The 24,698-nt window shown below is 48.9% G+C and overlaps 8 protein-coding genes across 8 annotated transcripts; 5 read left to right on the plus strand and 3 right to left on the minus strand.

Moving 5' to 3' along the window:
- Window positions 1-176: 176 nt before the first annotated feature.
- On the plus strand, window positions 177-1,516 carry N7481_007531 (NAD(P)/FAD-dependent oxidoreductase; the record flags this gene model as incomplete). The annotated part of the gene is made up of 2 exons (XM_057266750.1): window positions 177-972; window positions 1,029-1,516. The coding sequence occupies 2 exons, from the start codon at window positions 177-179 to the stop codon at window positions 1,514-1,516; spliced, it is 1,284 nt and encodes a 427-aa protein (XP_057120951.1).
- A 580-nt stretch (window positions 1,517-2,096) lies between these two features.
- Window positions 2,097-4,110, plus strand: N7481_007532 (putative very-long-chain acyl-CoA synthetase family protein (CefD1); the record flags this gene model as incomplete). The annotated part of the gene is made up of 4 exons (XM_057266751.1): window positions 2,097-2,238; window positions 2,292-2,855; window positions 2,912-3,632; window positions 3,693-4,110. The coding sequence occupies 4 exons, from the start codon at window positions 2,097-2,099 to the stop codon at window positions 4,108-4,110; spliced, it is 1,845 nt and encodes a 614-aa protein (XP_057120952.1).
- Window positions 4,111-4,552: 442 nt separating this feature from the next.
- N7481_007533 (hydantoinase/oxoprolinase family protein) lies at window positions 4,553-7,894 on the minus strand (the record flags this gene model as incomplete). The annotated part of the gene is made up of 5 exons (XM_057266752.1): window positions 4,553-5,320; window positions 5,372-5,400; window positions 5,502-7,358; window positions 7,415-7,487; window positions 7,571-7,894. 5 exons carry the CDS (start codon window positions 7,892-7,894, stop codon window positions 4,553-4,555), a joined length of 3,051 nt encoding a protein of 1,016 aa, XP_057120953.1.
- Window positions 7,895-8,629: 735 nt separating this feature from the next.
- On the plus strand, window positions 8,630-10,668 carry N7481_007534 (Allantoin permease; the record flags this gene model as incomplete). The annotated part of the gene is made up of 8 exons (XM_057266753.1): window positions 8,630-8,768; window positions 8,823-8,981; window positions 9,041-9,124; window positions 9,194-9,199; window positions 9,266-9,916; window positions 10,045-10,334; window positions 10,399-10,439; window positions 10,521-10,668. 8 exons carry the CDS (start codon window positions 8,630-8,632, stop codon window positions 10,666-10,668), a joined length of 1,518 nt encoding a protein of 505 aa, XP_057120954.1.
- A 1,824-nt stretch (window positions 10,669-12,492) lies between these two features.
- N7481_007535 (sugar porter family MFS transporter) lies at window positions 12,493-14,412 on the plus strand (the record flags this gene model as incomplete). The annotated part of the gene is made up of 5 exons (XM_057266754.1): window positions 12,493-12,717; window positions 12,830-13,087; window positions 13,161-13,409; window positions 13,472-13,778; window positions 13,832-14,412. 5 exons carry the CDS (start codon window positions 12,493-12,495, stop codon window positions 14,410-14,412), a joined length of 1,620 nt encoding a protein of 539 aa, XP_057120955.1.
- A 2,141-nt stretch (window positions 14,413-16,553) lies between these two features.
- N7481_007536 (uncharacterized protein) lies at window positions 16,554-17,198 on the plus strand (the record flags this gene model as incomplete). Its single annotated transcript, XM_057266755.1, has 1 exon — window positions 16,554-17,198. The coding sequence occupies one exon, from the start codon at window positions 16,554-16,556 to the stop codon at window positions 17,196-17,198; it is 645 nt and encodes a 214-aa protein (XP_057120956.1).
- A 3,293-nt stretch (window positions 17,199-20,491) lies between these two features.
- Window positions 20,492-20,734, minus strand: N7481_007537 (uncharacterized protein; the record flags this gene model as incomplete). Its single annotated transcript, XM_057266756.1, has 1 exon — window positions 20,492-20,734. One exon carries the CDS (start codon window positions 20,732-20,734, stop codon window positions 20,492-20,494), a length of 243 nt encoding a protein of 80 aa, XP_057120957.1.
- A 2,173-nt stretch (window positions 20,735-22,907) lies between these two features.
- mcsA (putative citrate synthase Cit1) lies at window positions 22,908-24,446 on the minus strand (the record flags this gene model as incomplete). The annotated part of the gene is made up of 3 exons (XM_057266757.1): window positions 22,908-23,111; window positions 23,185-24,330; window positions 24,399-24,446. 3 exons carry the CDS (start codon window positions 24,444-24,446, stop codon window positions 22,908-22,910), a joined length of 1,398 nt encoding a protein of 465 aa, XP_057120958.1.
- Between the last annotated feature and the right edge of the window lie 252 nt (window positions 24,447-24,698).

Here is a 24,698-nt window from a genome sequence, read left to right on the forward strand (position 1 = left end):
TTAATGTGGGCTGGCATGCTTTCTTACAGCACGAGCGGTATATTGCATCAGACCTGCAGGAGACTGACTTGCATCACGCGAGATGAGCGGGGGATCTTTCACCAACCTCCCATCAAGTTCAACGCGACCGAATGAAATCATTCTTCAGTCCGCAGGATCTCCAGGGCTTGCTCGACATGGACGCTGAAATCATCATAGTCGGTGCAGGTATCTTCGGCCTCAGCACGGCTTATCACTTAGCCCAGCACACCTCCGACCCTTCTGCCATTCTCGTGCTGGATCGTGCACCCCCACCGTCAAACAGCGCCGCCTCAACAGACCTCAACAAGATCGTGAGAGCGGACTACTCGAATCGATTATATACAGAACTCGGACTTGAGGCGATTGAGGCATGGGAAAAGAACCCGGTCTTCAAAGAGGAGGGTGTTTATCATCAAACGGGATGGATTATGTGTGACGAGAAGGGGAGTGATCTTGGACAGCGGATTCGCAAGAACTTCCAAGCCATTGGGCTTGACCCGATGCAGGAACTGGGTGAGGGCGATATTCGCCAGGATTGGGGTGGTCTGTTGAAAGACGCGGATCTGAGTCCATTTGGGTCGTTTTATTTGAATCCTCTCGCTGGATGGGCGGATGCCGGTCGCGCAATGGAGATATTGGCTCGCGAAATCAAGGCGATAGGTGTGCGGTATATTGTTGGCGAAGCGGATCGACTTGTATTGGGAGAGCATCAGGTGAAAGGCGTAAAGACAAAGATTGGCGACACGTTTACCGCAGAGAAGGTCATTCTTTGCACCGGGGCTTGGACGAGCGCACTGATGACATATACCGAGGATGCTCTCGAAATTGCCAGTGAGGATCGTATTGAGGCTCAGATGACAGCGGCTGGCGTTTGCGTCGCACATGTACAACTCTCAGAGGAGGAACGAACTCAGTACGACCGGTTGCCGGTCTACGTCTATGGCGGGCAAGGTTGGTCTTTGAACGCTCTGGTGGCTATATATCAACCATGCTGACCATGAAAATAGGGGAAACCATTCCTCCTACAAGTTCTGGAATTCTAAAATTCACCAGTCCAACCTCCTTTCGCAATACAATTTCCACACCCACCAATCACGCTATTTCTGTCCCAACAGAAAACCAGTCAGATGCCCCGAAGGGTTTACGCGATGAATGCCTCAACGCTATCCAAGCTCGTCTACCCCAGATACTCTCAAATAACCGCCCAGTTGATTACTATCGCCTCTGTTGGGATGCGATCACGCCAGACCAACACCCCTTGATAACGCGACACCCACATCCCCATTTATCCAACCTGTACCTAGCCGCGGGTGGTTCGTTCCACTGCTGGAAATTCCTACCAACAATTGGTAAATACGTCGCGAACGTCCTCGCAGGGATCAGCAACGGGGCCGACCGTGATGCGGCGTGGGCATGGAAGTCCGAGGGAGCAAAAAGCCAGGGCGGGGTGCATTCCAAGTTAAGACCGGGCAGAGAACTAAGGGAAATCCACTGAGCCGGAACCACTTTGGTCATTAAGTGGGGAGGAATGCCCATTGGAGCCAGAGAGTTATGCGATTGCATAGCGACTCCATTATGCGGGGACGAAAAACGAGCCGAGGCTGGTCCAAGTCATAATTAGCACAGATCGCGTATAGCCCGGCGTGTACGATTCCCCGCATCCCCCGCTGAATGGAGCTCTAGTGGGACTGAAAGTGGATAATTTCACACCGGATGAAAGAATCAAGTGCTTCGGATTCGTTGATTTGACCACATTCGCCATCTGTGCGGAGGGGGATTCGTCTGTGCCGAGGATTGATTTCCAGTAATTTCGGCTCGCGGCAATATACCTTTCTCCTCATTACTTTGACGACTCTGCTGACTTCTGTCTTTCACCTAACGACTTCCCTCTCACCTGTCCAGTTGATCCTGCCTTTTCCCCTGCGGACTGTTCTTTGGTGTCATTTTCGTCCTTTCCCAATTATAATAGATCCTTCGCCAGAACAGACTCGTCGAACAAACACACTTAACTTCATGATGGACCTGGGTTAGTGAATGCTGCGGAGAAGGAGAAATGCAAACAGAGTCATTTTCTAATGTCAAATTTAGGGACAGCTGCAGCTGCTCTGCTCGGTGGGACAACGGTCGCAGCCTACCTGGACGCCAAATTTCACATCAGGAAAGATGTCAAGGCCGTGCTCACCCTCCGGAAGGGCGAACGTGAATATGCGAGCGCAGGTCAGTCTTCGCATAGCCTGGCTTGAACCAGTTATTTGCTAACGTTCAAAAAGTCAGCCGACAGAAGGGCAACCCGTGGTTTGTGCTACTCGAAACTGCAAAGCAATATCCCAACATGACTTGTCTCTGGACCCGGGAAAGATCATACACCTACCAAGACGTACGGGAACAGGCTTGCCAATATGCGCACTACTTCCTATCTCAAGGCGTGAAGAAAGGCGATCTGGTGGGCTTCTACCTACAGAATCGCGCTGAGTTTATCATTGCTTGGGTTGGTCTGTGGAGCATTGGTTGTGCCCCCGCCGCTATTAATTACAATCTCTCCGGCGATGCATTGATCCACTGCCTCAAGATCAGCGGAGCGAAGTTCACACTTGTTGACGAGGATCCGACCTGTCGTTCGCGTGTGGATGAGGTTCAAAGTACACTCACCGGGGAACTGGGAATGCAACTCGAGACATTGGATGAGCCCCTGAAAGCACGAATTCGCTCGTACCCGACCACTTTCCCACCAAAGGAACTTGCGCTCAAGGTGGAAGGAGAATTCCCAGCTATTCTACTCTACACATCCGGCACGACCGGTATGCCCAAGGGTGTGCTTTCACTATGTCTCGACTGTACACTATGCTATACGTTCGTCGTGGCTCGATGAATGATACAGTGGGACCCCAAGGGGATCGTTGGTACAGCTGCATGCCACTATACCACGGGACGGCTGCGATCAGTTTAATCAGCTGCTTAGTGGATGGTGTTAGTATTGCACTCGGCCCCAAATTCAGCGTTCGCAACTTTTGGAAGGATGTCCGAGAGTCGGAATCGACGGTTTTCGTCTATGTTGGCGAGACAGCTCGCTATCTACTCGCACCTCCTCCATCCCCCGAAGACAAGAACCATAAGGTCCGCTGCATGTATGGTAATGGGTTGCGCCCGGATGTCTGGGAACAATTCCGCGAGCGATTTGGCGTTCTCGAGGTGGGCGAGTTCTTCAACAGCACAGAGGGTATCTTTGGCCTCTTCAATTACAATCGCGGCCCCTTCACTGCTGGGAGTGTTGGTCACCACGGACTCATAATGCGCGGTCTTCTCCATAATGTCTTTGTACCGGTGGCAATTGACCCCGAGACTGGTGACGTTCTGCGAGACCCTAAGACCGGATTCGCTGTTCGCGCATCGTACGAGGAAGGAGGAGAAATTGTGGTTAACATTCCGAACCAAGAGGCCTTCCAGGGATACTGGCGCAATGAGAGTGCAACCGAGAAGAAGTTCCTGCGCGATCTCTTCAAGAAAGGCGACCTGTATTATCGCTCCGGTGATGCGCTCCGCCGACAAGGTGATGGTCGTTGGTACTTCCTCGACCGTCTTGGTGACACTTTCCGCTGGAAGAGTGAGAACGTGTAAGTTGTCGCACAAAGTTTACTCTATCTGATCCTAAGCTAACTGCAATCTCCGAATAGTGCAACTGCCGAAGTCTCCGAGGTCATCGGCAAGTTCCCCGGCGTTGCGGAGGCAAATGTCTACGGCGTAAAATTGCCAAACCATGAAGGCCGAGCTGGTTGCGCCGCACTACAGATCACGCCCGAGGCTAGACAAACGTTCGACTTTGCTGCACTTGCGCGTTTCGCTCAATCTAAGCTTCCTCGATATGCGGTCCCTGTCTTCCTTCGCGTCGTGGAGAACTCGTCGCACATCCATAATCACAAGCAAAACAAGGTTCCGCTACGTGATGAGGGTGTAGACCCGGCGCTCAGAGGCACGAAGGTGGCTGATGGTGGAGACGATAACTTCTTATGGATCGCTCCCGGAGAAAAGGACTATTCGCCTTTTGGAAAGGAAGATTGGGAAAGGATAAGCAATGGCCAGGCAAGACTTTGAGACGGCTTTTTGAGCTTGGTTATAAACTTGGCTAGATAGTATATATGAATTAAGAAAGTTTTGAGCGATCATTATTTGTAAAGTTTTACATTTCATGAGTAGTCTCTTCTAGTGTACTGTTGCAATACGTGATATTGAGAAACGAGTTTGGAATAGGGGCCTGCTCCGATGTACTAACTACGGCGCTCCATAAGCGCAGGGTGGTCAGTAGTTTGTATACAGCGGCGTTGCAAAAGGTTGAAACCCCCAATTGCCCACCATTTTTAACCGCTTTCTAATGACAGAGACCAGGCCGATTAACAAGGGCTTGGGAACCTTTGCGGTGCCACTATAAAATACCGCTACACGAGTACTACTGACCACCCTGCACTTATAGAGCGCCGTAACTAACTTCCATGTTTAGTAGGAGTCGATGCACGGCTTGCTAGGATAAAATGCATATTCAATAATCTAGGCTGCTAAACTCATCCAGCACACTTTTTGGCTTCTGGTATGGCCCCAGACTCGTCCATTCCATATCTAAGCCAAAGCCTGCTGGTCCGCCAACCTTGAGTCCACGTTCGGTACCACTCCATAATGGATGTGCTGGCATGCCGATCACATTCACGCGAAGTCCGTATCGAAGCTCCGGCGAACCAATTGCTTCGCCATCCTGTCCGAGTATGGATATGAGGTCAGGAACTGTGCAAATAATCTCGTGTTGAGATTTGTCATTCGGCTTATCCGGGTTGGCGTATGCAGCATAAAGAAACTCATTCTGGAACGGAATTATCAGGTAGCGGCTCTCATTCATGTTACTAGCCTTGGATTTCTGGGAGTCTGGGATATATTGATCCTCTTCGTCGCTGTTGAGAGGCGCGATCGTGCATTGTCCCATTGTATAGCCTCGACTGACGTCCCGCTTAACATCGATAATCTTGCCGCTGTAGAGGAGTCGACCTGGAGTTGTTTGGAACTGAAAATAGTGAGCTCTCCGCTTCGAGAAGACTGAAACAAGACTTCTTACAATAGCATCGATGAGATTTTCCTTCGACTTTTGTGCTTTATGCACTGCGCGGCCGATGTACCAGGCCTGTGAAACCGTATTCGGGATCGCGTATTGCTTGATGGCCCTGCCACTCAGAGGCGTACATGAAACTGCAGCCATTAGACCGAGATCCACGCACTGTGTTCGCAGCATGGTCTCAACGCGCCCATTTGATTCCGCGTTCTGTTTCGTTATCAGTAAAAGTTTCGCCACCCTGAAACCGTAGACTCTCACCAGTACAACAGACGCATTCCCCTTCCCGTCTGCAATTACGCAGGGGGGTTATCGGTTCTCCATATACGTATGGGGTGCCTTGCATGGGTCAGTAACCAGCCATAATCTATCCCAAAGGGTGGTGTCATACCGTGCTCAAGAGTTGGATACGCTCGACCCATTAAATCGCCATCAACAACAGGGATATCGTGGTGAACACTAGTGGGGAATGTAGACAATCCATTGCCTCCCCCAATCTCATCTGCAATGATAGCCTCGAAATGCGAATGTCCTGACAGTTTTACGGAATAATCAATTGCAGTTATTATTTCCGTCCCTGCAGCCATCCGTTCCCCTGAGACACTAGGAGCTCCGTACCAAGACCCAAGCACGCAAACGTCAGAGTCTTTGAGGGAATTTGGGGAGACCACTCTCATCTTTCCTGATGCACCAGCTGTCCTCAGACTCTCTAAACATTCCAGATACTGGAGATATGAAGATCCGCCGCCGCCAGTGCCAAGTACTCCGGTTCCCGTTGCGATAAATTCAAGATCAACTGGTGAGATGTACCACACACCGCCATTCACGTCGGGTCTGTATGCATCGATATCGATGAAAGAGGAGTGTCTGACCAACGACTTGAGATCTTGAGTAGAGGAGCTTTGATTGAATTGTTTCTCACTCTCATCCTTTGTATTCCCATCGGCGAGTTTCGTGAATTTGCTGGAATTTGCGTTAGTGGCAGGGATGCTGTTGTTGCGATCTGGTATTGCCAGACTGCCGACAGCTTTGACAATTAACCGAGTCGCTTTGTTAGTGACATATTGCAATGGGATTTTATCGATCGCCACAATCCTGACACTCTCTCTGTCCGCACCACGAGCGACTGCCGCATCGATTGCTTGGCTTTTTGCCTTCTCGAGGATGGCATTTTCATCTTGGTCGGCGAGAATCTCAATAAAGTCGACTTCGCCAGCAACTTTGGCAATAGCTGCGCCAACAGCATTCGCGGAGTCATGATGTGGTGGAATAATGCATTCCGTAACACCTTTGAGATCATCCATCTGAACGATGGACCCTCCACCAACAAGTAAAAGACTGACCGGTAGGTCTGAAACCTTCATATCCTCCACAACACGTTCGAGGATCTTCTTTATCTGATTACGAGCCCCCTGGACAATTTTTGCAGGTATTGCCTTAGCTTTGCTCACATCCCCAATTTCCGCTTTGCCGGAAGCGACGACGATATCTGTGGCGGTCATAACGTCTCCTCCAAAAACAATCGCCTTGGTGGTTAGGTAATGACCAACAGATCCAGGTCCTACATTGACCCGGTCTAAACCAGCATCATAGGTTACAATGCTACCACCTCCCAGTCCAGCAGATAGAACCTCCGGCATAGAGAACGCAGTTCTCACACCACCAACCTCCACGAAATTCGGTGCCTGTCGAGGAAAGCCGGACGGAAGCAATGCACAAACATCGCTTGTTGTGCCGCCAACGTCAACAACAAGAACCTGAGTATCGAATTTCGCAAGCTTGTTTTCACGATCGAGCGATGCAAGGAACGCCGCCCCAGTCATACTATTCGTCGGACCTGAGGCAAAGGTTTTGATCGGCAGTTCTGCAGCTGTGGCAGCATCCGTGAGTGTTCCATCGTTTTGCGTGAGGAAAAGGGGACAATCGAGGCGAAGTTTCACCATTGCATCGCAGAATGCATGGACAGTGCGTTGAGCGAGACTCAGAATCGAAGCGTTCAGTATGGTCGCATTTTCGCGCTCAAGAAGGCCCACTCCGCCGATTGTATGCGAGCAAACTACCGACAGCGCTGGGTCTAATTGTAGTAACAGGCGCTTGACTGTTTCTTCGTGTAGACCTTGGTGATCAAGCGGGGAGAAAACCCCCACGATGGCGACTTTGGTGACTCCTGCAGCTTGAATGGATTTGACTGCGTCCTGAACTTGATCGGGCTTCAACGGTGTTATTTGACGACCATCAATCTCAAGTCCTATTTCCAAGAAGTTAGCTCAAGGAGAAGTTTTACTTTTTCAGAGCTCTGCGCACCTCCATCTAGATAGAACACAGGGCCACACATTATTGCTTTCAGAGTCGGTGGAAAATCAGAAAATGGCGGTATCTAGAATATGATCCAGGGACGGACGTTAGCCTGATGGGCAAACTGGCATAACACGCTTTGCTTCTATATCACATCATACCTACCTGTCTTGTAAAAGGTCCACACAATCGGATGACAGCAACCTTGCTCAACCGTCGCGCATCAGCCTCAACGACAGCATTAACGAAGTGGGTCGTCCCGATGGCGACGCTGAGAACATCTTTCCGATCAACCTTCGATTTGGACAAGACATCCTCGATCGCGGTGTAAATTCCTGATGTCACGTCGGTAGTTGTTGGCGTCTTACTCGAGGCGCACACCCCGCGCGATACCGAGGCGGTGGCAGCGATGTCGACGATGGCCGCATCGGTGTTTGTTCCGCCGACATCGACGCCGATACGAAAGGGCCCGGAACCAGCTTGGGCCATGGCTTGAGGTTGACCTGGGATGGATAGGATGGCAAGATAGTCCAGAGTAGAGTAATGATTGCACGGGTAGTTAGCCCCTAACTAAGCTGTCATGAAGAAAGCGTTCAAAGCTGGAGATTGGCTCGAGGGTTTTGTAAAATCCAGGAACATTTGACTCCAAACGGAAGATTTATAAACAACTCGAATTACGACCCCGCCCCGCTCATTTCATTATCCAAGACCGCCCCGAGTGGAAAGAATCACTACTAAACACCTGGACACCTGGACACTACATCTACCTGAATTTATTCTAACAATTGGATCAGGTATGATCCTCGTTTGGATGTACTTCCTTTTTTTGGACCAGTCTTTTTACTCCTATCGTACTAGTTTACTCAGGTACCCTTTTTGGACTAGTTTGGCTCGTTGTTATCATGGAAGTGAGGAGAAGCTGGTCACGGACCAATCGTGGCCTGTATAATCGAGCGGGGAACTCAAGACCGTAGCAAAGAATGCAGGATGGGGTATGTCAAATGGAAGATAAGGCATTATTCTCGATCGGCGTTTCACATCTCACGCCTGCTACTTGGCCGATCGCTGCCTTTGCGGCACTTTTGTGGTCGGTTAAGAATGAGGGGGTGGGGGTGTAGTACATTGTATTGTTTCCCCTTATTCAGACGTGGTGCTTATGCTTATGCTTCTTACATCTTGCACATCACGGTTTCCTCACTCTGACTCCCCTCTTCAACCGAAACGATGAGGACAAAGGCGTTTCTGCAAAGTCTCAGAATTAAAGACGAAGGCGGCCCACTCCCGAATAGATGGATTAACAACGACATCAAACCCATCGAGGCGGAACGCCGAACATGGGGCTTCTGGACGTTCCATAACTTCTGTCAGTAATATTGCGCAACACGGCCAATTCTTGGCTCAGGACTGACACTTTCAGGGGTACTTATCAACTCAAATATCTCATCTTATATGACTGGAAGCTCCCTCATCGCCTTGGGATTGACATGGTGGCAAGCAATCCTCTCGATTGTCATTGGACAGGTTATCGCGACGGCGCTCGTCGTGCTAAATTCGCTTCCTGGGGCCTATTATCATCGTGAGAAATTCTTATGTATTCATCGATTAACAAGTAGTCGCGCTCATTCGCGTTATTAGTTGGATTCCCTGTTGTGAATCGATATGTTTGGGGTATGTATGGGAGTACATTCGTGATTTTGAATCGGATTCTTCTTTCTATCGGTGAGTCCACCAGCATATCCCTGTATATATGGTAAATTTGACACTGACCATTCTGACTATGATCATTAGTTTGGTGTAAGTGGGCCCCGCCACGAAAACCTGGGCATATTTCAAATAATTGACCATGGCCATGTCATCTAGACGGCTTTCAAGCCTGGATAGGCGGTGAATGCGTCTACGTATGCCTACAAGCAATATGGCCCGACCTCGAATCTCGCATTCCAAACCACCTCTCGCCGTCCACAGGGACAACAACAGCCAATTTCCTCGGCTATATAATATTCATGCTCATCTCGTTGCCTATAATCTACGTGCGACCGCACAAACTGAAAAACCTCTTCTACGGCTCCGCCGCAACAATTCTAATCTTCGAATTAGTTCTTTTAATATGGTCCCTCGCAACAATGGGCAGTGGTGGATTTGGCTCGACGATTTCCGGCTCCTCGTCAACCAATGGCGAGTCATCCGGGTGGATCATCGCATTCGGAATAATTAGTACAATCGGTTCGATTTCAGCGGGTATTCTCAATCAAAATGATTATGCGAGATTTGCTCGCAGACCGAAGGATGCGGTTTGGGGACAGTTGATTAGTTTCCCCTTTTACGCGATTACGTGCTCTGTTATTGGGATTCTTGTTACTGCTGCGACTCAGGAGCGGTACGGCGGTGCGATGTGGAATTTGCCTACTCTACTCAGTGCGGTTATTGAGAATGGCGGGTCTAGATCGAGGGCTGCGGCTTTCTTTGGTGGTGCTGCTTTGGTGATTTCGCAGATTGGCGTTAATGTGCCGGGTAATTCGTTGGCTGGAGGTATTCATTTCACCCCCCCCTGGATGGCACCCACATTCAAATTCGATTGAATTCATCTACCACCCCTGGGCGGATTATCACCTCATGAATACCACTAAATTCTGAAATAGGATTCGATATGGCGGCGACGTTCCCCCAGTACATCAACATTCGTCGAGGCGCATACCTGACCGCACTCCTTTCCATCGCGTGCAACCCGTGGAAACTCGTGAATACAGCGACGACCTTCCTAGCGGTACTGAGTAGCTACTCAGTATTCCTAGGTCCAATGACAGGATTAATGATTTCGTCTTATTTCGTCATCAACAAGCGGAAGATCAAAGTCGATGATCTATTCGTCGGGGACTCTTCCAGTATCTACTGGTATACATGCGGTCTCGACTGGCGCGCCGCTGTAGCGGTAAGCAATAGCCATATTTTACTACCTCTAGTAAAGCGCCAATATAACTAATCATTATCTATAGTGGGTATGCGGGACAATCCCCTCGCTACCTGGATTCGTCGCGTACGTAAGTCCAGGAATTTCGGTCCCTACTGGGTTGACGCATTTGTACTATATTTGCTTTTTGTCCGGACTCACGATTAGTGCAGCTGTATACTGCACGTTTCACTGGTTATTCCCCGCCACTGCCGTTCGAGACTATGTGGCCACAGCGCCACCTGCTGCTGTTTTGATGCGGGAATATCGGGAGCGCTGGGATAGTGTGGGGACGGAGAGTGATCAGAAAGCTTGATTTGGGAAGATCGCTTCGAAACGGCTGTCACATGGCGAGTCTAGAACATCTGTACCCAGTCATATTGAATGCTCGCAGGTTCTTTAATGCAGGGGTGTGTGTATTGGGTTCCATATCATGGGGGATGCTTCGCTTCGAATAATACGAAAGAAATGGCCCCATAATGTCGCGAGGGATCCTGCGTGATTTTTTTTATGTTTGGCAGGCCACGCGAGCGTTCGGGTTTAGAGTGATGTTCCAAGAGTGGCGGCTCCAAGAAACATGGGGTGCCGCCGGGGTTTAGTTGAATCTGGGATGCTGTTGAAGCGATTGGACAAATATACCCGAACCCGACTCGGAGATCGATGAGATGCAGACACGCGCTAGTCTAGAGTTGGATATATGGAAAATCCGAGAAACCAGGGATAATTCAAAAGAAGCCATGATGTCTAGCTTATCCCCGAGAGAGACGTATAAGCGATATTAATCTATAGGACTGACTCGGAGTAACTAACCGTCAAAAGGATCATACGACTAATTCCCACCATACCTCCGTTCCTACGTGGGGTATTTTCCGAATGACCAGAGTAATCGAATGCTGAGAACTCTACACAAGAACCGTGTGCTCTGTAGTCCGTCCCTCGTACAGTGTACAGCGTATGATGTCTCGAATTTTGGACCTGGGAAACTTTACCCCGTCACATGCCAAGTTGTACGGCCGACTATCATCTAGACTGCATCGAGTTAGACCGGCCGAATACAGCGGAGCTGAGATTGGGCTGCAGGTTTGGTTGATTGCCATCGCTAGCCATGCAGCCACCAAGGAACGGTAGGTAATTCATCGACACGTCTAAGCCGAGGGCTTTCCAACCGATTCAATCGAAAGTACGGAGTACGCGTAACAGACCGGGGGCGATGCCACGGAGAAATCCAAGCGTTGCCATCGAAAAAGTCGGTTCACCGAAGGAAACCGGGGGCTCGGCCCCCAACGCCCAACGCAAGGTGTGGTCGGCCCCACTGAACAGTCTCAGGGTTAAACTACTTTTAGTGGTCCGACGGCCTGATCCTCTCTGGGTCGATTCTGGGGTCTGGGGTTTTCCCCCGGACCCGCAAGGGATGGGGATTTTGGAGATGAGAGGAGATAGGGTTGCGCGATCTGAGGAATGCTGCTAGTGAAAGCCCCTGATATATCACCACGCATTCACTCCGTACACATATCGCACTCTATCGTCGTGGTCTGATAGTTAGTACTCGGTAACACTCCGTTAGCCTTCTCGGCACACAACCGTGGCGCCTGGAGGACCATGTCCGGTCCCATGAGGCGTTGGTCACATCCCGGAAAGGGGATAGCTTCGTATGGGAGAGTCACCCCGCTCAGATTCCACCAACCACGGGGATGGCGTGACTGTCAAAGGAAACGATCGGTTGCTTGGACAAGCTTAGCTGGAAACGTCTCGGCTGAATGTAATTGGATCGTATAGTAGAGAAGCCCTGGGGCTTCGGCTGTGGCTCTGGGTCAGGCGGCACAAGCTTACCCCTGTAGCAACCGGATGGGGAATGAATCTTAATCGGGCTAAGGCGTACTCTGTAGGTAAATCCTGGACCGATGCAAGTGATTTGATTTGATGTGATTGGTCTGGGAGTGCAGGGTGTCATTTGAGATGCGAATCCACGATGGTTGTGAAGTGGAAAAGTTCCTTCCTTCAAATAAGGCCCGCCTTCTTTCTTTCTTCCTCCCCGCACTCTTCTCTCTTCTCTTCTCTTCCGACTTCACTCCTCCTTTTCTCTGCTACCTCCTTCGCAGAGATCCCCCCCCTCTTCCTTTCGTGATAGGGTACTCTCGCAATGTCCGATACCAAGGGCTCTTCGGAGCTACATGGTACTACTGACCATGAAGATCACGCCAAGGTGGAAAAGGTCGAGGTCCACCAGGATGAAGTCCTCCACAACCCCGAACTCATGAATGATGCCTTTGAAGGTGAGAATGCCGAGCATTCGATGGGCACTTGGGAGGCTGCCAAGAAACATCCCTGGGCTTGTTTTTGGGCTTTCATGATGTGCTTCACCATTGTGAGTTTCCCCCCGCATTTCAATGCGCTACGCTACGATGCACTGCGATGCGCCATTCTGGCCCCCATCCGTGCGAATCCCCAGCTGATCTCGTGTTTCCCCCCAATCATAGGTCATGGAATCCTTCGATATGTTCTTGAACGGTAACTTTGTTGCCCTCCCCTCCTTTCAGAAACATTATGGTGTCCCCGATGGCAAGGGTGGGTGGGTCATCCCGACTCGCTGGCAGAGTGCCCTCTTCCAGGCTGGCCAATGTGGTGCTTTCGTCGGTGTGTTCCTGGCTGGTCCGGTGACAAACAAGCTGGGATACCGATATACCACTCTGTTTGCCTTGGTGCTTATGAACGCCACCATTTTCATTTCCTTCTTTGTGAGTCGTCCACTCCTTTTAGCCTCGAAGCTTATCCCCGCTAACCCGAGACCCTTTTTTTCTTATTTTTTAGGCCAATTCGCTTACTCTCTTGACTGTTGGTCAAGCCCTGGAGGGTGTTCCATGGGGCTTCTTCATTGCCAACTCCCCTGCCTATGCCTCTGAGATTGTCCCCATCTCTCTGCGTGGTGCCTGTACCGCCACTCTGCAGATGAGTTGGTCGATCGGCTCCATCATTGTTGCCGGTGCTACATACGGGTTCAACAAGGGTACCGACGAGTGGTCCTGGCGTATTCCCCTGGCTTTACAGTGGATCTTCCCTGTGAGTTCTATCCGTCCATGCTCCTTTTCGCCTGCATTGTAGACATGAGACTAATTATTTAGACCCCTCTTATGATTCTTGTCTGGTTTGCACCTGAATCGCCATGGTGGCTTATTCGCCGCGGCCGCAAGGAGGAAGCCCTCCGTTCCATCAAGCGTCTTGGTACCAAGGATCCCGCCGATGCTCAGCGCAGCCTTGCCATGATTGAGCGTACCGTTGAAATCGAGGCTAATACGAGTGGCACCCCTACTCTGCTTGACCTGCTGAAGGGTACTGATCTGCGCCGAACCATAATTACCTGTTTGATGTATGCGTCGCAGAATTTCGCCGGTAACCTGATCGCCAACCAGGCCACCTACTTCTTCGAACGTGAGTACACTCTATACCATTGACTGATAACGAACCTACTGACTCCCAAATAGAAGCTGGAATCTCCCCCGACCGCGCTTTCCAACTCAACCTGATCAACTCATGCCTCCAATTTGTCGCCAACATCCTCTCCTGGTTCCTAACCTCTTGGTTCGGTCGTCGAACCATCTACCTCTACGGTACTGCAACCAACATCACCCTCCTCGTCATCCTCGGTATCTGCGCCTCCATCGCCCAGAGCAGTGCCACCAACTACGCCCAAGCCGTCTTGGGAATCTTGATCTCCTTCGGCTACGCCCTCTCTCTCGGACCCATCTCGTACACGATCATCGCCGAGACCTCCTCCGTCCGTCTGCGCGCCCTGAGCACCGGTGTCGGCCGCGCTGCCTACTACGTTGCCGAGATTCCGATGATCTACCTCGCCTCGCAGATGCTGAATACCACTGGCTGGAACTTGGCTGGAAAGTGCGGTTATGTCTGGGCCGGCACTGCGGTCGTCTGCTGGGTCCTTGCTTACTTCGGTCTGCCCGAGCTTAAGCACCGCTCTTACCGTGAGCTTGATATTCTGTTCAACCGCAAGGTTCCGGCCAGAGATTTCAAGAAGACGGTCATCGACGTGCGGGAGAACGAGTAATAAGATCAGTTATGATCCTGTTCTATGCTTCGTTATTTTACGTTACCTTGGGCGGATGGAGATACTAGTCAATATTCAATACCCCTTTTGAACTACGCCCCGTCTTGAATTACTGTAGTCATAGTAGTTAGGGGATTTATCCCGAGTTCACTTAATAGAATACCTTGATGAACATGTGAACTGCGAAACTCCTCAATTGTCTAGCAGGAGCCAGCAGTAGCCAACACTCCTCCAATTCCCAACATGATATAACTGGACACTTCTATCCGTATGCATTATGCACCCCACACCTCCACCAAATGCAGATCGCGGGGTAAATCCCCGCCAATCTAGGGTTACACGTGGACGGCGCAGCTGGCATTCTCAAAGTAACCCTGTGGCTGGTCATGTGTCTCACTCGAGTCAGACTAAATGTCTAACTTTGGAAACCTATTTTGGGGGGGGCTGGGAAGGATCCAGGGCTTGTTTCTTTCTGGAAGTGCTGGCGAGGTCTGAGCACTGGGTAGTTATTTGGTTGCTACCTGGTTATCTGCTTGGACTGTATATTGTCTCCATGGCGGGGATTCTTTTCAAGTTGATATACTAGTAATATAAGCAGGAACTTGTCTCAGATGCAATGTGTCTAACTCTTAGCCGGTCATTTACCCATACAGTTCAATTTAATTCTTTCCCCCTTAGTTCCTCTTTTTGCTCATCATTGTCTCTATACAGTAACAACCTCTCAAAGTCGGAGTAGGAATGGCAATATAGTATGAATCTGCAGCGTCATTATGACAACTATATAGTACCAGTAGCAGCACATGAAAAGCACTGAAACCTCTTCAACTTCCCTTTTATTACTCTCCAGATTCAATACTAGTATTTCGATTCCCATCCATTCAGATCCGCCTCAGTCATCATACCAGTGAATGCCTACGAAGCCGAAACAATCGAGCTATTCTTCTCCAAGAAATACCAAAACCCCACCCGAGAGAGATTGAATTCCTGCGCGAGGGTCTCAGATGACGACTTATCTCCAGGGGCCGCGTTTTCCTATGCCAGGTCGATGATTCTATCACATTTTTCAGGCGCAGCTTTGGTTACAGCGCAGCGCACGTCGAGTCTATAGTAGTAACGGCATTTACTGAGACAAAGAATTGCCATACGGAAGAAACATACAGCCCAGAGGATCATTATGGTATTTGGATGCGGGTTAATTATGGAGAGTACTATCAGGAGCCTTGGATCCGGCGAACCTCCAAACCACTGTGGGTGGTCAATATAGTTGTATACTGGAACAGATGCGTCAGGTAACTGCTGCGGTCCATAAATACTGTGAGGCAAAGCTTCAAGATAATGGACCGTATGAGGATGTTTTGACAAGTGTTGGCGGGGGTGGACATGCGTTGTCGCTGTCTCTGCCTAGTTTTCCTTTCTCGAAGATTGTGGCTGTTCTTTATGATGGTATCGGAAGAGCATCTCTGAGGAGTATCAGAAGATGTGGACGAGTCATGGATTTCTTCAGGAACTGGCTGAGGTGGATTCTAGTTCTGATCTTGTCTGTTCGGACGAAGAGCCAGGTGATAATTGATTACTGGGCGGAGCTTTATTGTGTGTCGCATGCCATCTAGCTTACTTTTGCTGTTCGGTGGCACATGAGTACATACTAGGGTAGGCTTGGATATAAAGAGTGTGTCTTCTACTAGTAGTGTTTTTCCTCTTTAAGAACTCCGAGTTTTACTTGCTAATTTGGTCTGGAGTTTTATTATCTTTACTTATATCTGTATGGTATTTTTGTTCATTTTTTGTATTTTTGGAAAATCCTGCCCAGTAGATGCCCATCAACGCCTCTATACAGTAACAATGGCAATAAAACTACTTTAAGTCCGCGGCGTCATCGTGACAGCTATAGAGCCCAGCACACTGAACCTTATAGAATACTGACATGTTCCAAGCATCCATCTTTACTTTACCACTCTCTCTGTCCCATTCCTCCACTGCCCATATTGTATTTGATTCGATTTCAATTCCATTCAACAATACACTCCGCCTAGGTGATCATCATGCCGGTGCAAAGTTCTTTTCAACGCGAAACCATTGAGCTTTATTTCTACAAGGGATACAAAAATGACACCAGAGCCACCTCCCGAGACAGATTCTACATGGATGCTATAGAACATCTACGCGAGGCTCTCACGTCGCGGCTTGTCTCCAAGGGCAATGCTTTCCTGTGCCAGGTCGATGATTGCGTTGTCACGGCTGTACGACAGGGCCTTGGGCTCAGAGCTGCACATATTGATTCGATCCAAGTGACCGCATTCACTGAGACAGATATTTGTCCAATTTGTCCAATGGAACAAGATATCGGCGAAACATACGGTCATTATAGTATCTGGATGTGGGTCGTTTATGATGAGTCCTACCGGGAAACCTTTGATCCGGCAGAGATATCTCTAGTGCAACTAAGAAACGGCACCTACCTTAAATACAAACAAATGGGGCAACTAGCCGAGGTCGTTGAGGTATATCTCACGGGAAAACTGAAAGGCAAAGAAAAGCATGATGACGATGATCTGGATTCCGAATGTGGTACACGAGTGCCGCATCTGCACAGTTTCCCTCATTTAACGATTGTGGACGTATGTGTTGAAGATGGTGTTCGGAAGATTATCTCTGAGGATTATGAGAAGATGAAGAAGGACCACGATACCTCTCGGGAGAATCTTGAATCTTCTCAGGGGTGGACTGATTCGATTTCTGATTGTGTCTCTCAAAGCACGGAGGTGGATGAGCCTATTAGTTGGTGACTGCGAAAAGCTCCTTTGTCGCTTTTGATCTAGCTTGATTTTGCTTTGATATTCGGTGGCTTATGAGTAGTAAGGAGATATAACTAGCTTGAATAATACGAAAATTGTTTCTTAATGAATGATTCCTGTTCAAGAGGTGGAGACAAGTCACAGATTTCCAATAACAGCTCCGGGGGGGGAGGCCGGGTAGTGTATCCATGCGATAAATCGTAGGGTGTATCACCTGATGGCTGGGCACGATAACCGGGCGTTTGTGGCAAGATTTGACCAAGAATCGTAAATATTCCATGACTATTGAGTGCATGTGCTGGTAGTAAAGCCGGAAGATCTACAATATGGAGGAAGAATGAGAGAAATTAATTAACTAAGATACAGAATAAATCGACGGCAGGTTGATCAGCTATAAAATGAAGTTTGCATATACTTCACCCATGGATACCTAGGTATATGCCACTCCGATGCCATTTATGGCGAGGAATACCAAATTCGATCATTGACCCTGGATAGCCGCATCAGAACTACGTCTCAGGTATAGTACAGCGATTTTCACAAAGGTTGGGGCCATTCTATTTCACGGAGGAGAAATTCCTTCGTATTGCGAATTAATTTCCAATTTGCATTCAAGAGTTGTCAGCATCTTAGTAACAGTACTATTCGGTGAGGCGTTGCTGCCCGAGGCACAAGGCATCCAGGTTGAGGTTGCCGTGGTAAGCGAACATTCATTACCCCCTGACACGCTATAACCCAGATTGCCCTTTCCATCTAGGGAAGGCACTCTGTTTCGACAAACATCAAAAATTGCCCACTTTTTGACGAACTGACGCGCCGCTGGGCGAGGTGACCACCACTATCAAAACCGACTGTCGTGTCACGGCTCGCCCTAACGACGAGGTCTCACAAACCACAGCAATATCGGCATTTGCGCCAAGTCTCGTCGAGGATCTCCGAGAGTGAACAACTTCAACTACTACCTCCGACAGTCTAGTAGCGGCCCGGCGGTCTCCAGAAATGAACGACAGCAAACACGCTCAGAGAGCTGGAAATATCTGGACAAAACATTCCCGGGTCTCTACTCTACTACTAGTACTCGGTATCCTCCGCAATTTTTGTACTCACAACTATAGTACTATGGGTATTCTTCATCCAGTATAGTTGTTTAAGCCTAGTTTCTAAGGATCTTTAGTACAGGTCCAGCTCATATTCTGTTGGAAAGATTCTCCATGGGCCTTGATCAAGGACTTGAAATGTGCGCGTTGGACTGATAGATTTCATTACGTATCATCCGCTCTCACGATTCAAAGAGAGTTGAGCCGGAGCCAAGATGGTATGAGTCAGGTAAGCCATTACTGTATACAAAGCCAATAAGAACTATGGTGATTGGTGTAGTACTTGACATGATAGCTACCGATAAGGTCCATGATATTATTGAAAGGCTCTTCTCCTAAATCTAAGGGTGGAAAGGCGGCCGTTTCTGGCGTCAAAAGCTGTATCATTTTTGGCCTCGATTTCACAGGTCCCCATATTATAGTTGTAATCTAGGCCATAAAACATTTGCTTGAAGTCATTCACTACTACCGAGTCGTTTGCCGCTATGGAGAGTTATGATTGTCATCAGAATTACGCTACTAAGCTGCGTGTCACTGCTCTGTAAGAAGCTTTTGCATTTGTGTAATGGTAGAGGAAAACCTAACTGAATAGGAAAAACCTCAGCCAAGACAAGTACAGGTAGAGGACCCCATCTAATCCAGAAGCAATGATTCCCTGATATTCCTCGGGCATAGCCGCCCGTGTAGGCAATAAGAAGGATAGTGTACTAGTAAACAAGATCAGTAAATATCAATCACAGTATGGCCTTCGATTCTGACATCGATATAGTTGACTGATACAATAGCATCACCTTTATCATATAGACGGGGGTATTCTGCTGAGTTCGGTTAGTACCAAAATATTCTTCATGGTACCTTTTAAGCAAGGGTTAATCTCACAGGTGGCTAGTAATTAAGCTATTCTCATCACAAATCAGTTGACTCTTCATTTCGAACCTTGCAAGATTTCCATAAGTAGGATATCAAGCACTTACACACTGGTAGTCACCATATCCAAGTCAGCCCTATATTCTCAAATTATCTCTTCATCGAGGGATCAAGCAATAACTTACGAGCTAAATTGCATCTTAGTTAGCCAGGTATCGTTAAACCATTCAATTATTTAGGGATTTTGCACTCACAATCTGCCCATATCACTCCTGTTAACCTATATTTTTAACACGTCTCTGCAGTGAGAAGTCAAGTACTTACACCCTAAACTCATTCCATATTGGTCAGTATATTCACAAGTCATCTCTTCAGAAGATATCACTTACCTTCTATTCATGCCCCAATTTAGTCAGCCCTATACTCTGAAGTTATATCCCAGCTAGGAGGTCAAACACTCACAGACTATTCATGTTCCATATCTTTTAGTCTGGAAAGTCGTATTCAAGCAAGAAGTCAAGCACTTACGTCCTAACCATACCCATCTTAATCAGCTATATTCGGGAGTATATACCAAGTTAGGGTGTTAAACACTTACACACTAGTCACAACATTCTAGTTAGCCCTATATTTTCAAGACTTTTGTGGCGTTGGAGGGGTTTAAGTAGTACTACTTACGAACTACCCACGTACGATATCGTCAGCTTAAATTCCTCAAGTTCAAACTAACAAACGAATTCGTCTCTGATCTCATACATTAGTGTCTGCGGCCTGATCCTTGGCTTCCTTTGCAGAGCCTGCCACCACAAGGGTGGCAAAGACGACTGCAGAGAGGATATCCCACAACTTCATATTGGAGTTCTATTTCTTTGCCTGCACGGAGGTTAGGAATAATATCGAAAGATAACCTTCAAGGGAGATTTAAAAGTTGGATTGCAAATTTCATAATTCCAGTGGCAAAGGACTGCTATTTATGGCGCTATCGATCTAGTCAAAAATACTCAAGGGTAAGTAATGCAAGGGGTAGAAAATGTCACGGTTGTACTCACCGTTTCTCTTAAGCTGCACCACGGCATACAATCTGCAAGGTCAAAGTATCCCAAACACTATACAAGAAGATGTAGGGAATGTCCTATTTTCTACACCGACTTTTACTCCGCATAGGCTGACTCACGTGTAGGATCCTAGGTCCTTTCTCATACGCAACGAGATCATCTTTAGCCTTCAAATCTAGTTGTAGATCCCAAACATTCCAGAAAGCGATTTTCGTTCGCATCATGTTCCACCTATAGCGTCCAGTAGCCTCCGCATCGCCCTCGACTATGCTTCGATATTACCATGGCCAATTCCAGTTGGTGTAATTGCACCGCGAGGACGCGCCACGAAATCAGATTCAACCTCTTCAGCACCCGGTCTCTGTTCTTTCCTCCTCGAAGCGCAGAATATCCGTTGAATGGCTGCCTTCTGAGACCATGCCTTGAAAAGCGGCCACAATGGGGCAGCGCTTGAAGCGATCAGGATTGTCCATAACCCCATTACGTTGAACAGCATCGTTGCTTCCATGGTAGCTTTGCATATGTGATTTGGGCCCTGTTAGCTACTAGTATATATCCGGGTTTTGATATATTGAAATGGGAACTCGCAACTGCCAGTAGCTGCCGGATAGGAGAAGGTCTGGGTTCCTAGTAGAAACGATTTTGCTTACCTGCAGGCTGGAAAACAAGAAGATAATTCACAATACTGACAACGGTACCTATAGTTCCCAGACTGAGTAGTATGCAGACTAGAATCTTCTGCTTATTGCTTATTCGGCGATTCCACATTATTATAATTGGGTATACTAGAAGTAGAATGTCCGTTAAAGCGGGAACCACTATGAGAGATTATCTCAATTAGCAGCTTTCCAGCAACAGAGAGTGGCCAATGGCCAAGGCTCATATGTAAATGTAGCATCGCGTTATAGTAACCTACAGGCTGACACGGATGCTAAGGCAATGATATAATCACCGCAACGTGACACGTTCATAGTCCGTACGTTGTTGCATGGCGTGGATGGTAATAAAATTAGTGCCGAGACCACAACAGCCGTGAGAAGCTAGATCAAACCTTAATTCCTGGGCCTGGACTTTACAAAAGATTGACGTCGATTCTGACGCCGACGCAGATATTGAGCTCACATTAATCACAGCAGCGCAGATAAGAATCCATCTCCCAGTAACATATACCGGACCTTGCAGGTGGAGGATGTACAAGGTCATAGATAATTTGACGAGCATAACGCCCATTATCTGAAGAACCTGGCCACTTGCGACCATCCAATAAATGGTGGGATTAATGGCGCTTTTATACATGGTGTATAGATAAAGCAATGTACTGGCACACCCGACAGCCTTTCTAGGTATGTCAGCTAATATGTTTCGAAATAGGATACTACTAGTAGGATATTGAATGCGGAAGGTTTGCTTATACCCATCCAGCAGTTGCCGAAGTAAGAATCCACCCATCCCTGTTAAGATCAATGTAAAAGTAGGTATAAAATCGTAAGACTATTATGGCGGTTGCGATAGTCATGCATGAGATAGATAGGCTTAGTATAACCTGTGTTGAGGGAGCGAGGATAGACATAATTAGGACTTTTGGGCCCTTTTTGGCCCAGTGTTTGTCCTATCACGTCCTGTCCAGTGCGAGCCAGGCAGACGGGTGGCCACTACCTTCAAGTTGACTGGTAGGTAATGGAGAGAGAGATGAGAACATAGTACTATCAGCTTGATATTATCCAGAAGACTCGGAGTCTTACAGTGCAGAGTGGCTTTATATAGTACGTCACGGCCACATATATAGTACCATCCAGTACCACAATGCTAGCTCTAAGCTTTCCAAAGTATTACAGCATATTCATGCTGTATTATTAGAGTTCTGTCACCAAGTTTCATGTGGTCTCTACGAAAGCAAAATGGGCTTACATGTAACTAGAAAGCATCGGGTTGGACATGACTTGCTGTTGTGTTACTTGTCAGCCTTCAGCCATCTCCCGAAGTCGTCATATTACTGTGAGACGAGTTCCGGGATATATATCTGAATGATCTCGAAATAGTTTGATGAAGTAGTAGTTGAGTCCCTAAGAATTTCCAGGAAGACCTTGCTGATCGCGGCGCCAAAGCCCTCGCCGTATCACTTCCTTGCGATCCCCATTCTAATATGAAGCGCTAGCTGATTTGTATGCCCACTGGAGCTCTCAGTATACATTCAGACGAATACAGTTGGCATGCTTACGGTCGCCGTGATCACGGCGATCAATGTCTTGCTCCTCTACTGGTGTTGTTGGGGCCTCAAGGCACCAATATCGCCTTAGGTGCACACTGGCACTCTTCGCATGCATCACCACTTCATTCCCAGCTTCTGCCACCTGGTTGTTTGGGTTTAACATTGGAAGCACCCCACTACATGCAGTAAATATTACGACAACAAGAATCTGAAATTTCCAGCGAAATCAGCGTTGGTAGCAAGTATTTCTAGGAAACACTCCACCTTGGTCGCAGTGCATTGCTGGATAAGGGACTTGAAGTCTATGAAACATCACCGGGATCGACCCGGCCACTGCAATAAATACAAAAAGCAGTCTAGACAGAACCATAACGAAAGAAAGAAGAGAAATAGAAAACAAAGAACTCGCTAGCGTCATTTTCATCACTCGGCTTCAGCCACCCGGGTGGGAAGCTTCGAGTCAGTCAACAGCTTATTTCTTCAGAAGACCCAGCAGGTTGATGCTCTTGGGGCGCTCGATGGGCATGCCCAGGGCGCGGTCCCAGACGAGTTGGACCAGGGGTCCGAGAGTGCGGCTCACGCCGAATGCGACAGTGTAGTACAAAGGCTGCTGGAAGCCGTAGTGGTGGAAGAGGACGCCTGATACGGCGTCGACGTTGGGGTGGGGGTTCTTGGTCTGTGACGGAGTGAGTTAGTTTACTTCATTCTTTCGAGAAGATCTATTCCAGCGGCGTGGAGTATTAACGTACCTTTCCGTGCTCGGTAAGGACACCAGGAGCAACCTCGGAGTTCTTCTTCACGAGCTGGAAGACAGGGTTGGCGAGGACGTCGGGGCGGGTAGCAGCGAAATCCATCAGGGCCTCGAAGCGAGGATCGGGCTTGCGCAAGACACCGTGACCGTATCCGGGCACAACACGGCCAGACTTGAGAGTATCCCAGAGATAATTGCGGACATCGCTCTCGGTGAACTTGGTACCAATTTGGTCCTTCATGGCCAGAATCCAGCGGAGGACTTCCTGCGCAGCCAGACCGTGCAGTGGACCCGCCAGACCAAGCAGACCGGCAGAGTAACTCAGGAAGGGGTCGCTGAGGGCGCTGCCGACGAGGTGGGTTGCGTGGGCGGAGACATTGCCTCCTTCGTGATCGCCGTGCAGGGCGAGGTACAAACGGAGCAGATCGTGGAAATCCTCATTCTTCTCTCCGCCCTTACCGAGCAGCTCGGCAAAGTTGTATGCCCAATCCTGAGACAGGTCGAGCTTCTGGTTACCGACGAGGTCAATCTCGTTGGGGCGGAACACCAGCGCCGCGACGCGGGGAATCTTAGCCAGCAACGAGATGCAGTCGTCGAAGGTAGGTTCCCAGTACTCAGCCTTGTTCAGGCCCTTCTCATATGCCTGAGCGAACTTGGACTCTGTGTTCAGTGCCGCGACGGCAATGGAGAGCTGTGTCATTGGGTGCATGGTCTTGGGGAAGGACTTGATCAGGTCGAGGATGTGGGTAGGCAGTTCGGACTTTTCGGCAAGTTCGCGGGAAAAGGCGCGGACTTGGGAGGTGGAGGGGACTTGGCCGGTCAGGAGGAGCCAGAACATGGCTTCGGGGAGCATCTCAGTTCCTGATGTGCCCTTGGGTAGTTCATTCTGGCAGTCCTTGATTGTTTTGCCGTGGAAGCGGATTCCCTCGTCGGCGTCGAGTACAGAGCCTTCCCAGAGCATGGCCTTGAGGCCGCGCATGCCGCCGATGACATTGCCGACCTTGACTTCACCGATGGTCTCGTCGCTTTGGGCTTTCACCTTTGCTAGGAGTTCCCGCTTGGCAGGGATAACTTCCTTCAGGGTGGTTTTGAGGTCGGGCTCGGCGGTCGCATAGGTGCGGGCCGACAGGAAGGGGCGCGAGGCCTGGATATTTGTTAGCTGTAGCCCATTGGGATTGGGATTGGGATTTCGGATGTTCTGCTGGCACGTACCTGAACCAGGCGAGTGGCATGGCGGGTGGTCCTGAAGCTCAGAGCCATTGTTGACGGAGGGAGGAAGGGAGGAGTCTGGGGAAGTTGTGGATAGTGTGGGGGCGGGAGCAATTGCGGGGGGGAGGAGTGGTGAAGGGGGAGGATGAAAGTGGTGATAAGAAGGTGAGGAGGAGAAGGAGGAGGAGGAAAGGGAGAAGGTGAACTTGAATTCCACCACCGGGAGAAATAAAAGGTGAAACTAAACTCAAAGAACCTGTGATCGACCGGTACTTGCAGCATGCATTCACTCGGCTGGACGCG

Source organism: Penicillium waksmanii (genome assembly GCF_028829765.1).
Source record: "Penicillium waksmanii strain IBT 27052 chromosome Unknown utg000007l:1.0-4314555.0:1.0-4317578.0, whole genome shotgun sequence".
Lineage (NCBI taxonomy): Eukaryota > Fungi > Ascomycota > Eurotiomycetes > Eurotiales > Aspergillaceae > Penicillium > Penicillium waksmanii.